The following is a 15,621-nucleotide window of genomic DNA, read 5'->3' as shown; positions in this document are numbered from 1 at the left end:
AGCAATCCCCCCCCAAAAACACATATAGTCATTCTAGGAGCTATTAAAAAATATTCAACACATATCAGAGACAGAGCGTTTTTATCACATGGACGGCAAAAGAGAAAGTGTATTCCAAAGCATTGTTAAAAATTGATTAACAGCATAAAAGATGCGGAATATATTTATCGAACATTCATAATGGTTCAAGGTCACATCTGACCAAAAAAGTGTATTTTCAAATTTAGATGAAAGACAGCTAATTTAGGAGGCATGGAAAGCAGATCTAAATATGTAACAACATGCAGTTTAAATAAACAGTGGCATATCCCCAAAGCAATTGATACTTACCCTACAATCTGGCTGAAAAATCTCCTATAACCTTCAACTGTTTCATGCTTCCATGAAAGAAAATAAAGTACACATGCATTAATACCTATCCAGTTAAGGACGGTGCAATTGTCATTGAAGCAATCTTGAAATAAATAGGTTTACCATGTTTGACTGCGGCTGGAGGACTAATCTGGCTTGTTTTCTTCTTTGTTTTCTGTAGTAGTTTTCAAATATTTCTTTATCACCCTAAAATGTAACCGCAGAAAGAGGTTAATGCTCAGCAGATGCTAAAAAGCAATCCTGCTAAATATGATCTTAGATTGTAGCTTATCTCGTTCATATTGATAGGAGGCCAAGAAAATACAAATGTTCATACGATACTCGTAATCATTAGAGCAAAAAAACAGATGTTCCGTGCTCGTGAAAAGTGACCACCCTTTGTGAAAGGTAAAATTGCATTAAACCCACTCCCAGCCCTACATAATGTCATTATTTTACGCTGCTGCAGACAATCATTTGACTCAAACATGACTGAAACGTTATTTAAAATGTTTCTACGTTTTAGAGTTTTTAACCTAAGCCTGGGGGCTGTGGTGTCTTCGCCCGGGTGGAGGCTGGGAAGTGACCCGTGCGAAGCGGGCGCTTTCCCTGGCCATGGTGGACGGGCCGTGGGGGGCGTGCCAAGGGGCGTCACGGAGCTGGTTCGCCCTCATTGGGCGAACCGCTCACGTGACCTGCCTGTCGCGCCAAGAAATCAGTTTCAACGCTTCAGTGCGCAGGCGCCCGCACGCCACACGGACGCGATCACTGCCTTAACGCAGTCTGATCGCTCAGCGTGCGGACGCACGGTACGCGGCACCATGGCCCCAGCCTTAGCCGTATACTGAACTGTGTGTCATTTTCCACGGAAAACCATGTTGCATCCTTCTTCTCTAAGTCAAATCTGCACAAGTGCAGTTAAATATCCTTAAAGGGATAACACGTGCCTTACAAATGTTTTAGGATAAATATCTATTTTGTGGGATTCATTTTTTTTATTTTTTTCAATTATGCCCCATAATATTTTGAACTATGGCTTTAAATAGGTTAGATATAGGGATGTGAATTTAATGGAAGGACCAGCAAGACCATAGCTTGTTAATTAAAGACAATTGGTTCCCCACTAAGGGCAATTCGTGTGCAGAAATAGTTGAATTTGTAGTAAAAACAAAGAGTAAATAACTGAATGTAGAAATAATTTTTAGCAAATACAATACAACATATCACTCTACCCATTGGGAAACTGTATGAAATCATGATATTTTGCTACCTGATTCCTCTGGACTTATTACAGACACAATTCCCTATACCCTTTGTAAGGAACTCGAGTGACATCCCGGTGTTCTCATTAAGAAGATGCATTCACAAGGAACCAGCTGTCCATTTGAAACCATTGCCACACTACTGTCTCATCTACCTACTGAATGCAACGTCATTTGTATGCAAGCAGAATAAAGCAGCTTAGCATTTTTATTTTATTTTGTGACATGAGGTTATCGGTGGGTCGCAGTTACTTAGCATTCCATTACTTGATACCAACCCCACCCCCCCAAGCCAACAAAACAAGAAAGGCACAGGGCAACTAAAGAAAATATAAAGCAACAGTCCCTGCAAATATAATGCAACTAAACCTAAAATGCCGGTGTATTTCACCCCTGTGCAGTTTTTTTTAACCATAGCTTTCTAAGGAAACATATAGGCACTATGTAATTAGCTCATGCATTTTGAGTAATTTGATATATGTGACAGCTGTCTGTGAGCAGGGTTACTGGCTCTGCACTTCTTTGACCCAGGCTGTGCTGAAAAGCTGTGTAATGCGGCAGGCATCAACTAATAGGGCTCCATGTCAAAATGGATACGAAGTAAAGAGTCACACACGCTGTGCTCATTTGCATGTCATTACCCAGAATCCCTGGCTGCAGTGGAAGCACTGTTTGCTAAGCGATAATGGGGAAGGGCAGGGTTACAGACCTGTCTGAGACATGCAAATGCACCACACGTGGTATTTGTATTTGCGGTACACTGTACGGGGGAGGGGTTTGTCACTTTTTTTTACCCACCATAACTTTTTTCACGTCTCTTACAGTGTGTAACAAACTATCATTTTGCCTCTGCTTGCGTTACTACAGAATGCATTGCATTACTGATTATACGAAGCAATAAGAGTTAGATGTTAATCGACACACATAATATTAAAGACGCAACCCCGCCTGGCTGTATTTTGCGAGCAAGGCGGCCCTGAGGAGTTGGGCCGCGTTATTTTCACTTCCAGTATCCTCCCGGTTCCCGAGACACTAACCAGTGTAGTTACTGGTGGTTAATGTCCCTACAGAATAAACACAATTACCGCCAAATCTCGCTGGTTCCATGGGCCAATAGGAAGCCGCAGCATCATTGGTCACGGCTTATTATTGGATGACTATTTAAACCTCAGTGAGGAAACAGCAGTATCTACCAGCAGTAAATACACCGTTGAGTATCTTGGGAACCACCAGGAGATCCCCGGAGCTGAAAGTGACACAGTTCAGCACCAGAGGATACTCCGGCTCTCATGTCTGCGCGCCCCTCCTCCCCCCACCCCCCCTTACCTTCTCTCAGGCTTTGCGGCGTCATATGACGTTACAACATCACCACGTCATGTGACGCGTTGCCATTTGACCCCGCGGTGTTGTCGCGTCGCCGAAGAGCTGGCTGAGAGCAGGTAAGAGAAGTTACAGAGGCCTCACACCTCCCCCAGCATTTAATTTAAATGTCTTAAAAAATCCTGCGCCCCCCGGTTTGCGCACGCCTGCTGTAAGAACAGTGTGTTAGGCAGGATTGCTGCTTCTGTTTTACCATCATTGACAGCATAGTACTGGGGTGGCCAACTCCAGTCCTTACGGGCCACCAACATCCCAGATATCATGGATATCCCTGCTTCAGCACACGTGGCTCAGTCGCTCTGATTGAGCCACCTGTGCGGAAGCAGGGATAGATATCCTTAAAACCTGACCTGTTGGTGTCCCTTGAGGACTTGAGTTGGCAGCCCCTGGCTTATGATAAGCCTTCAGTTTAAGTTCTTTCAAGATTTCCGCGCTCACATTGTAATCTTGTCTGTAACTGTTACATACGCCCATAACACTTATTGTCTCTAACTGTATGGAACCCCCTTTCCCTACGCCTAAGGGAAACTGCGGGTGATTACACGTGCTGCTGTTACATGTGAGGCTCACAGGAAGCAAAAGCCTCCACTTCTGGGGAGCCTGGGGTGCTATATCTCGCGGTGCAGCGCCTCCGCCTATGAGGATCCCAGCGTAAGCGGGGTGACTCCTCATAGGAACCAATACTAAGCAAATACCACACACAGCAGTAGTAATAACAATATTCTTTCCCTGCTCATAAGCACAACAACTATAACCATACCCCAAAGTACTGAGGGTGCTCTGGGCACCTAGAACCCCGGTGTCAACAGAACAATTCCCACCCCAAAGTGTGTGAAGGTAGCGCTACCCTCCCTGAAGTGTGGTGGTGCACGGTGGGTTCCTTCCTGGCTAACACCAGGGAATTAGGGGGATTTTCCGGTAGCAGAGTCACATCAGTGGTCCCACAATGCGGGGTCTACAAAACTCCACTCACGCCTTACTGCTGGTTGCCATGTGCTGTCTCGCCCGAAGGCTGCAGGTCGCGGCATGGACGTCTGTCCGGCTGCGCAGTGATGTGGGTCCTCAGTTTCTACTGGAAGGGTCCCTATATAGGGCCTTCCCTACAATACTAGTCTCAGTAGGGATCAGGGCCTTACTGGGGCCTAAGGGCAAAGTCTGGCCTAGTCCCGGGGCTTACTAGCTCCCTGGACACATCCGTCCTCTTTGCTGGCTCCGTGACGACTGAGCATGCCATTCCCAGTCTGTGGAGGAAATCCTGCTCCTAATCCCCTCCTTTTCCAGTGTCCCAACATGGCCACCACAACACAGAGTCCCATTGACTTACATGCGGCGCCAATCCCAAGATGGCCGCCACAACTTTCCCCCGATCTCCCGATCCGGCGGAGCCTTGGATCACCGGCTCATCAGCAGGGTAAGGCAGAGCAGCTCCCCCTCACCAAAGCAAGGAAGGGGGACCCCGCTACACCCTCCCCCTGGTAAAGACTATCGTCTCCGCATGAGAAACTTATACTAACATTTTCTTATATAATGTAAAATACATATTATATACTGTATAATTTAACTTAGTAATACAATATCTAAACAATATTAAAGATTACGGTCAGCATCGTCATTATGGATGCAAACTTGCTCCGAGACAACTGCTGAGACTCATAATGGGGTGCCCCCAGCAAATCATACGCCACTCTTGTTAGAGGGCGTCTCACTCTCTGACTCCGACGAATTTCTTCCTCAGCATCTTCTTGGGTGGAGAGGCTGCCATCAGCTTGAGGCCCTGGCCATCTCAAATAGTGTGACTCTTGGTGTGAACTGTCTCTTTTTGGTGCGAGTAAACAATGAAGAAACAGGCCCACGGTCTTAATAATCAAGGAGGTTTAATGTGCCATAAAGACCAATGTTTCGGCAGTATAGTACTGCCTTTCTCCTTGAGAAAGGCAGTACTATACTGCTGAAACGTTGGTCTTTATGGCACATTAAACCTCCTTGATGATTAAGACCGTGTGACTGTTTCTTAATTGTTTACTGGATCATATTGGGACTTCAGGAGCTCCCCAGAACCAGCGCACCGGCAGCTAAGTACCCCACCCCTGTTACCTATGTGACTGAGTGCGTGTCTCATCCTCTATCTTTTTTGTCTGAAACTGGGACTCTTTGGGTCAAGAGGCTGGCTTGTTGAAGCCACAGGAGATGACAGGACCATTACCCGATTCTTCCTCTGGAGCTGCCCGCCAGTATCCATTTGTACATGTACATGAAATGTCTGTAAATATAACGTATAACCTCTGTCCATATAACGTAACCATGTATTGTCAAAATAACTCTGTGCCAAGGACATGAAAACGAAAGGTAACTCTCAATGTATTATTTCCTGGTAACACATTTTATAAATAAATAAGTATAGTAATATTAAACACCCTTACGTACAGTGAAGTTTTGTATTTAAAAACATATCTGAAACTAAATGTATTACATTATATGAACCAATTTCTTCGGTGATGCGTCGCCATGGCAACGTGGCGTCAAATTACACAGTGGGGTCACGTGATGTCCCGTGCCATGGCAAAGTCACATCACGTGACCCCGCAGCGTCATTGGATGCTGAAGAAAAGGTAATGAGGGGGGGGGAGAGCAGGCATTGGGGGGGGGGGGCAGCGGGGAAAGTTGGTGCACCCCTGCAATATACCATACATATATAAATAGTGTATCATAGAAGAACTTTTAATACACAAAAAAATCATAAAATGCAGCTTAAATTGAATAAACATCTGCAGCAATAAGATCAGGTGATTTAAGGCACTGAAAATGTCAGATTAGCCCAAATAGCTGGAACACGAATGTTCTTCATAAATGACTTGCATGGCAGAGACTCCGCCAAACACCCATTATCCGTGTCCGAGCACATGCTCTGTGCTTCGAGCAGTGTGGGTCGCAACTAAAAATCTGCTTGTTCAAATGTAGAAGTTACTGTATCCTAAGCACCTGTCCTGTGCTTAGAACAGATGGTCCAAATAAAATTGGTGGCACCAATGAAATACTACACGGGTAGGTACTGTATGCGTCTCACAGAACCAGTTATCTTGTAGACCCTCTGTAAGCGCATAGGAGCAGAGTTTGCTCTGTGTATGCACTATACAAGACATTGAGATAGATAAATAGATTGATAAAGTTTCACTAATGCAGAAATATTTCTAAAACATATGGAGCTACAGATGAAGGTACATTTCTGAACATGCCAGACACCAGCATTGTTCCCAGTATGCAAATCATACCATCGCCATGGCACTGCTTCTCATTACCAGTGGTCATCTTCATCTAGAGCTACAGCGTAGAGAAAGTGTTTGTAGACGGACGCTCACAGAGGTACACAATTGGAGACTTTGTAAGGTGAAATTATAACAAGGCTTTATTGTGCCTTTTCCTTAGCATCAGGAAACCATCCAAACAAGGGGGAAACAAAGCTTCTATTCACCTGGGAGTATTTCTAGTGAAATACTATACAGTTCACAACTCCCTTAGATAAGCATGTCTCCCAGCCCCAAACACATAGCATGAAATGAACAGATATAAAAAGTCTTGTAATAAAAGTCTTATCTGTTATCTGCTGTAGAGTAAGCTTCTCTGCTCTCCTGGAACCGCACCCGTGTGTGCACAGAAAATGTCAGCATCCAGGTTTAGAAGTCTTATTTTTCAGCTCCAGAGATCTGTGTTCTCTTGGTCAGTCTCTCCTGGGAGACTCAAGAACCTCTGCTCTGTCTCCAAAGTTCAGCTCACACGTGAGCTAAGGAGTCACTTCCTGTCTCAAAGGCAGGCGTTTTCTACCACCTGTAATCCGGCAGGTGGTGTTAGTTAATTTGCTACCAGCAGTTAACCACCACACTGCTGGATTAGAGGCACATTTGTGAACAGGGATAAGTCCCCTGTTACAGTGTTCATGTGTGTTTGGCGGAGACTGTCTCTGCCATACAAATACAGTAATTTATGGGGAATATTTGTGTTCCAGCTATTTGGGCAACTTTTCAGTGAATAATCTCAGGATGTTGCATATTTATATTCAATTGTAGTTGCATTTTATGAAGTTTAGTGTGTAATGGATATTTTTTTTCTATAAAACACTATATATGCAACTGACTGGTAGAGGGCCCATCTGTACAATTTCAAATCCCTTTAAAATTTGCAGGACACTATTTTTAAACCTATAGCAATAACAAGGTAACATACTTGCATTTGACAAATATCCATATTTGCAGCATATTTGTTGTTTCGGACCTCCCTTACACTTGAGTTCAATGTCATACAAGCATTGCTATTGATGGCTAATGGCCATTTCAATGGCTGATTACATAGACAACATAACATACTGTAGCAATAAAGTACTACCTTCCATCTGTATACAACAAGAAAACAAATGAGATCCAGCTATAAGGAGGAAGAGTCCTCTACTGGACTTCTTCATCACTGACAATATGCAGCATACCTATTACGTGCAGTAAGGAGAAATAGTGTGCAAAATACTTGTGCAAGGGCGGCCAACTCCAGTCCTCAAGGGCCACCAACAGGCCAGGTATTAGGGATATCCCTGCTTCAGCACAGGTGGCTCAATCAGTGACTCAGCCATTGAAGACTGGAGATGGCCACCCCTGCACCTGTGGATAGTTGTCCAGTACAGGTGGTCCTCGGTTATCCGCCAGAATCCATCCCACACACCGGCGTCAGATTGCGGATCCAATGTTAATCCGCGGCGGTGAGCATCGGATACTCCGTTCCGACGTCGGATAATGCGTTCAGCGGAATGCGTGGTCTGACGTTGGATAAGCCATTTTCGACGGATAACGGACCATTGTATAGCACCTACACTGGGGTTTCCACATTGACTCCTTGAACTTTTGCACGGCTCCAAACTCCATGGGACCGATAAGAAGTACGTAATATGTGGGCTCTGCAAAATGAACGTCATTATAATATTTATTCATGGCTTGTAGTGGAAAGGCTGCTGTTCCTGCAAACTTTCTTTTGTGTGCGTGTGCTGTTTTCTCCCTCTCAGAAGGTAAGAAAGACAGATGCAAGATTTATTCGTGATGCATCTTTGTGGCGATCGACTTGATTTGCACAATTACGCTTCCTGCTGCATAATGTTCACCTTCCTTGGCCATCCCACGGTATATCAAACCAGTCACACTTTGCCAGCTTTGCATTAGAAATTCCTCCTTTCCCTCCTAAATCTGGACTTCTTCATCGTTATGACAAGACTATAAAAATTTTATTACAGGAAAACAAGTCTGAGAAGATTTACAACGTTTAGGAAGATACCAGACTAATCAGGAGAACCTCAATTGAGAGGCACAGGAAGACTATTAAGAGGAAAGATAGCAGTTTGGGGGCAGTTCAATACAATAAAAACAGCATAAAGGTCATTTATGTTTTTTATTATAACACAGGACTGAATATTTCATTTATGTTTGATTCAGACAACTTTGCCACAACTATGAAAAATACAAATATGGCTGTATTTACCTCAGTAAAACAGTTTTTTTGCTTACATTTCACTTAATTGGGACATTTTGGGGGAAGGTTCGCATGGCTTGAAATTTCCCCAAATGTTGCCAACTTCACCAGAATGTAGCCATTTCGCAAGAATCTCATCAGAATGTAACTTCTTCGCCATATTTTCACGCAAATGGCCGTATATAGAGGGCAGCGTGATCTTGCGCACGGCCTTTCAATGCACGATTCGATATTGTGCCAAGCTTGCGTTTTCGCTAAACATTTTGTAAAGCAAATTGCTAAATTTCCCCCTGATTTGCTTCTTCAGCAAAGATATTTTCCCCAATGAAACCGGTGAGAGGAGGGACACATTGAAACAGTAAAAACAATAAGCACCAATAATACATAAACGTTTCTAGCAAAACTACATACCAAAACCGAATAAATATGGAGACATCTGTACACCGGTGAGAAATCTACCAGATCCTGAGCAGTTAAGACCTGCAAGATGATAACGAGATACAAGAGATTATTCATATATTAAAAGGCTGTCAAATCAAATGTGCAGGCGCCTGAGCTGTTTGTCACGTTTCATGGTTTACATTATTCATACATTTATATTTATGCTTTGCCCATTGATACAATTATTGAAACGCACACATTCTGCGCTGATTCTTAAACATACTTTGCAGACTTTTGATTTGCTAGATTTCGTATTGTTAGTTCAAATGAAATCGTTATTTTTTTTTAGCATTCGATATATGAGTATCATTTACTTTTACTACATTTTAATACATGTTAAATGTGGAAATAGTTATTTATCTGTCTTCGTGTAAAGATCAAGAAACACAGAAAGAGCCAGGTTTAGGTATGACAACGCCGAAGTGCGCAAACTTCCTGCGCTGCGCCCCCCCATGCCTGCTCTCCACCCGTGTCGCGCCTCCCCTTACCTTTAATGCGGCGTCAAATGATGCCGCGGGGTCATGTGACGTCACGGCATGTGACCCCGCTGCGTCAATTGCGTTGCCATGGCGACGCGTGGCCCAAAGCCGGCTCAATTCACAGAAGTGAGTTACAGATGCTTTATGCTGAAGAGCGCGGGGCCTCTGTAACCGCCGCGCCCCCCAAATAAATCTCGCGCCCCCCAGTTTGCGCACCCCCGACATAACGTAACGTTACTTTTTGGCATTAACATTAACGGAGCTTTATGAGTTGGGTGGTCTTAGGCTAGTAGACAATTTGCATATATTTATATATCAATTTTTTAACATAAGTTTTAAGCAGGGGTTCTCTGGAGCTGAACCCCATTAATTTCAGCTCTGGAGAACCCCTGCTCCCCGGGATACAGATCTCTGAAAGGGGTGCTGGTATCTCAGAAAAGTTTAAAGCCCCCCGGGCACGTGGGCCAATAGGAAGCCTCGCCGGATGAGGTCACCATTACGCGATCCCTGCTAGCCCGAGCGGAGCGGCTACCGGCACCCCCTGCGTAGGTATCTCCGGAATCAGGGGGTCCCCGGAGCTGAAATTATCGGGGTTCAATCCCTGTTTCAATCCTATGTTAAAAATAAAATTGCCACAAAAAAATCGCCTGCTTGGATGGCCTCTAGCATGATATCAACATAACTTTCGTTACTAAGTAAAGCTTTCTATTAACCTGACGTAACTTTAGGTTAAATGGCTTTATGGAGTTTAGCGAGTTTGGGCCAGAGTCAGATAAATATTCAAATGCGGTTGAGCTCACTATACTATTACTGGTTCGAAAACTATGTCTATATATTCTATAAATATCTTATACCCAGGAGTTTGGAATAGTTCTTTTCTGACTAGAGAATACTATGAAAATCTATTAATAGCGATATGAAATAGGTTCAGTACATGCTATAAGACAAATACAACGTATAGTAAAAAAAAAAAGTGTAACAGTACAAAACACAATAAAAACAACCATCCTACAAATAAAATACTTGAAGATAACGATTGAAAGATTTCATGGTCAAGAAGGTTTTAACCTTTTTATTCCCCTGCCCCCTGGGAAGCTTCCCACCTCTGTGCTCAAAGTAGTTTCCATTTCAATGTGGTTTTAACTAAACTGTTAATGCAATTTACATTGTTTGTAAAGAAAACCCAAGCCCTGTGGTTGAACACAAGGGACAAGACTGAGGCACTTCATCATGGGCTGTGCTGAATTCTGTCTGTGTGGAGCTGTCAGCCGTGTTGACTGCCTCCGTAGTTGACTATTTCCAAAGTATTTACTGTAAGATGTTCAATACGTAAAGGAGGCGTATGAAGTTAAACACAGCTATCAATTGCCACAACCAACGCACGCTGCAGTGAACAACAAACGGGCATGCTTATTGCACTACAGATATGCTGTGATTGTCACTGAAATGCAGTACGTCTGTGTCTTTGCGCTTTTCCTTAAATTAATTCCTCCAGCATCTAGGTATCAAAACACTTTGCTCAAATTTTGCCCAGCGTGTAACAGCTTGCGAATTGTGCCGTGTCAGGAGGAGGAGTTGGGGAGGAGTTACATAGTGCACACATTGGGTTCAGATTGATCAAACTCTGTGTCCGTGTTCTGGTTTTTTTCCCACCACAATGTTAGAAACTGTTTCTTATGTCTGATGAAACGGTGCAGCCAAAAATGGCACGGTGTGCAAAAGCAAACTCCTTGGTATTTTGCTCCTAAATGTTAAAATGCTGTATCCAACTATTATGTTTTTCACTCCACTTTCGTATTTAAAAAAAAAGTTGTGCATCGGCCAAGGGAAAGGCCTGCAGAAAATATACATTTTCTTTTTTTGCATTGTTGTAATTTAGATATTTATATAAATATATACATAAATATATACATAAAATGAAATTAAGTCAATGAACATGACCTGCGAAATGATTTGTGGTTTAATGAAATGCCAGGGGAATAGAAGAACATTTTCATTTGTTTGGTGAAGACCCACAGTGCTGTTTTAACTGTGAAAAAAAAACCCTAATAATTCTGGGAGGTTGGAAGTGCGTTTAATCATCTATTTGTCATGTAAAACATAGCGACTCGGTTACAAAGATTTTATCCAATTATAGCCCGTATTTACTAGGCAGTGCTATTCCATACGTCACATTCTGGGGCCAGGAACACATCTTACCGCCGTTTCACTTGAATGGGGTGTAAGGAGTCTTCTCGCGCGAGAAGGTGTCTCCTGGAATATTTGGGGGAGACCCTTTTCTGTTTTGTCCCCAGTATGTTATTTTAATCATGTAGTTTAATACATTTCCTTTTATTTTTGTTCTAACCCGGTGAGTTGTGAGTGCTTTGGCGTGTTCGGGTTGTCCACCAATCCCTCACAGTGTTCTTGGCTTGGCTTTCTGATTGGACGGACCCACAGCAGCAGGGCAGGACCAGACATCTGCTGTATTGTCGGTATGCAGCTCTTGGGAAACAGTGCGGGACACTACAGATATGGTGTGTCATTTTTGGACCGGAACGACAAGAAGACTGCGAGCTCGAGCGGGACCACAGAGGTAATTTATTATTATTTACCCTCTACGTGGTTATTCCTGCCAGCAGTTGTTACAGCATGTTAGCAGCATGCCAGCTCCATTCGTTTATATCAAGGTCCTTATTTTCCACTACACAGTGTCAGCTGTTCCATGATACCACATACTTTCTCCCTTTTTTTCTTATTTATATATGTAAAGCGTGTGACAATGTATAATTCTACATTCTTACCTAATCTGGCAATCGTTTGGTGCTCCTGTTATAAATCTGTAAAAATACAGGTTGTGTGCCTAACATAATGGCTGCCTTTCAGTTTCAATCAATCCTTCAGTCAGTGTAACTCAGCAGCTACAATGTATCCTTATATTACTAAGGTAATATTATCTATTGTTACAGTTTGCAGCTCAAACTGCTGGGAATATCGGCAACAAATGATCACAAACAGGAAAGTGTTGCAAAGATCTTGCACTGCTTGGAAGGTGGGCTAAAACCTGCTATAGAAATCAACGGAGGCTTTAAAACTCATTAAAAATGGCATTAAGAGTTTAATTAAAAAAAAAATCACTATTATCGAATACTACAGAACTGATTGTTTAAAAAAACCCATAAGGTTTCACGCGTTTTTCTGCTTTAATTTACTCAAATATATATATACGTAACACTGCCCCACAATGACAATGATAGAAATCACATATAAAGATACCTCTTCCTCTGTATCTTCGTCTTCAACCCCCTCACATTTTGATTTGACTCCATTTTCGCCGTCAGGAACATGGCCATTAATTATATACAGGGGTTTTCTATCATTCACATTGGTTTGTTTATGCAGAGCAATATTAAAAATTTTCTGCTGCTGTGCCTGTTTTGTGTTTTTTTAGAAGGAGAAGAAAAGCGTTAGTATGAATAAAAACCAAACATTTCGGTTATATAGGACGCAACCAAAAAAGTCACCACACATTCCCCTCCCTGCTAACAAGGCTCTAAGGCTAAGGCCCCGCTGCACGCGTTCGCACGGCTGTCTTGCTTGCCGGCGGCGCGTGCAACTCACTGCACCGCGATCTGCGGTCTGCAGGAAACTTTTTCCGGAGCGGGGGGGGGGGAGGGACCAAAATGGGTCGGGGGCGTGGCCATGACGTAGGGGGCAGGGCCATCACAGACACCGCACAGCTGCAGCAGCCCCACAGACAGCACCCAAAATGGTGCTTTCCAGGCAGGCAAAATAAAGGAAATTAAAACAATTATCAAGGTTACTGCTGATGGAGTGAGTGAGTGAGTATATATATATATATAAAGTGACATCTGGCTGGGCGAGGCACAAATTCCCCATTGACTTCAAACATGGATTTCAGCCAAAAAAGACCTGATTTGGCGCTTAAGCCCATATAGGGTAAGCCCCATAAACACCGCACAATTAGAAGGGCAGAGTTTAGCGAGGCTGCACATTACTTGGGCCTGTTTAGGTAAATAATAAAATGTACTGTCCTTTCATAAAAACGCTTGTAAATCAAAACAAAAGTAGGGCTGATGTTTACATAAGTATAGCAAGCTTTCTGGACAGTGTTGCAGTAGGAAGAGGGAGAGCCATGCACGGGAGTGGGGGGGGGAGGGAGAGCCATGCACGGGAGGGGGAGGGAGAGCCATGCACGGGAGTGGGGGGGGGAGGGAGAGCCATGCACGGGAGGGGGAGGGGGAGGGAGAGCCATGCACGGGAGGGGGGAGGGAGAGCCATGCACGGGAGGAGGGGAGGGAGAGCCATGCACGGGAGGAGGGGAGGGAGAGCCATGCACGGGAGTGGGGGGGAGGGAGAGCCATGCACGGGAGTGGGGGGGAGGGAGAGCCATGCACGGGAGGGGGGAGGGAGAGCCATGCACGGGAGGGGGGGAGGGAGAGCCATGCACGGGAGGGGGGGAGGGAGAGCCATGCACGGGAGGGGGGGAGGGAGAGCCATGCACGGGAGGGGGGGAGGGAGAGCCATGCACGGGAGGGGGGGAGGGAGAGCCATGCACGGGAGGGGGGGAGGGAGAGCCATGCACGGGAGGGGGGAGGGAGAGCCATGCACGGGAGGGGGAGGGAGAGGCATGCACGGGAGGGGGAGGGAGAGCCATGCACGGGAGGGGGAGGGAGAGCCATGCACGGTAGGGGGGAGAGGGAGAGCCATGCACGGTAGGGGGGAGGGAGAGCCATGCACGGGAGGGGGGAGGGAGAGCCATGCACAGGAGGGGGAGGGAGAGCCATGCACGGGAGTGGGGGAGGGAGAGCCATGCACGGGAGTGGGGGGAGGGAGGGAGAGCCAGGCACGTGAGGGGGGGAAGGGAGGGAGAGCCATGCACGGGAGGGGGGAGGGAGAGCCATGCACGGGAGGGGGGAGGGAGAGCCATGCACGGGAGGGGGGGAGGGAGAGCCATGCACAGGAGGGGGGAGGGAGAGCTATGCACGGGAGGGGGAGGGAGAGCCATGCACGGGAGGGGGGGAGGGAGAGCCATGCACGGGAGGGGGGGAGGGAGAGCCATGCACGAGAGGGGGGGAGAGGGAGAGCTATGCACGGCTGCCTAACTAACAGACTTCCCTCCCAAGCCGCCTCCCTCCCGTAGCTCCTTCCTCCTCCCCTCCTCATTGGCTGACACGTGCACCACGTGACGCATCAGAGCTGCAGAACACAAGCCGCTGGTAGCTCCGGCAGGCTGACGCGTCACAGCACGCAGTCAGCCCTGTCAGAAGGAGGCAGCGGGACAAGCACACATCAGGTAAGGGGCTGGTGGCCCGAGCTCACGCACCGCCGACCGCAGCGGGGCCTCAGCCTAATGCAGGCCTGCACAACTCCAGTCCTCAGGGGCCGCAAACAGGCCAGGTTTTCAGGATATCCCTACTTCAGCACAGCTGGCTCAATTAATGGCTCAGTATGAATGAGCCACTAATTGAGCTAGCTGTGCTGAAGTAGGGATATCCTGAAAACCTGGCCTGTTTGCGGCCCTCGAGGACTGGAGTTGTGCAGGTCTGCTCTAATGTATTGCAAAGTCATATATTGCTGGCAACACTGGCAGAAAGGGGCTTATTCAAAAAGCTGGTTTGTTTTACTGCTTAATTTCAATCATTCACACGAACAACAAATAGCTCAGGTAGTAAGTGTCACATTGGATGTATAAAGTCCAATGAGTCAGTTTTGTGCAGCACATTTAACTGCGATATAGGACACGGTCTGGGATTATTCTGGGTAAAGATCACTGGCTGTCTGCACGCATTAGAAAAGTTTCCTTTCAATGCTGTAATTAAGTGAGGCTTATTCATCTTCAACCCGCTGAACGCTTCCCGAAGAAGCAAACGTTGAAAGGATTAGTAATGAATTTCAATGCAGATAAGTCACTTCCAGTGTCATACATGATCCCACAGAAAGAAAATAATGATCTTAATCCTTTTTTATTGTAGATTGAATTGTGAATAGATGCTGTGCTGTACATATGCATTTCATGGGGTCTATGAGGGGGTTATCCATTAAACCAGGAGCGGCCAGCTGCAGTCCTCATGGACCACCATCAGATCAGCTTATAAGGATATCAACTATCGATGTGCGACTGAGCCACTGATTGAGCCACTTGGGCTGAAGCAGGGATATCCTTAAAACCTGACCTGTTGGTGGCCTTTGAGGACTGGTGTTGA

General features: G+C 45.4%; 1 protein-coding gene across 6 annotated transcripts in view; it reads right to left on the bottom strand.

The window, feature by feature from the left end:
- The window catches only part of EXOC6 (exocyst complex component 6), a 291,045-nt gene that overhangs the window by 162,645 nt on the left and 112,779 nt on the right, over positions 1-15,621 (bottom strand). For all 6 annotated transcript variants that reach the window (XM_075612778.1, XM_075612772.1, XM_075612774.1 and 3 more), the window contains exons 7-10: positions 12,671-12,826; positions 8,907-8,975; positions 475-558; positions 331-377 (exon numbers count right to left, since the gene is read on the bottom strand). In XM_075612778.1, coding sequence (XP_075468893.1) covers positions 331-377; positions 475-558; positions 8,907-8,975; positions 12,671-12,826 — 356 coding nt within the window. The remainder of the gene's footprint in view (positions 1-330; positions 378-474; positions 559-8,906; positions 8,976-12,670; positions 12,827-15,621) is intronic.

This window comes from Ascaphus truei, chromosome 8 (genome assembly GCF_040206685.1).
Source record: "Ascaphus truei isolate aAscTru1 chromosome 8, aAscTru1.hap1, whole genome shotgun sequence".
NCBI lineage: Eukaryota > Metazoa > Chordata > Amphibia > Anura > Ascaphidae > Ascaphus > Ascaphus truei.
This window is presented reverse-complemented; position numbering and strand designations above follow the sequence as displayed.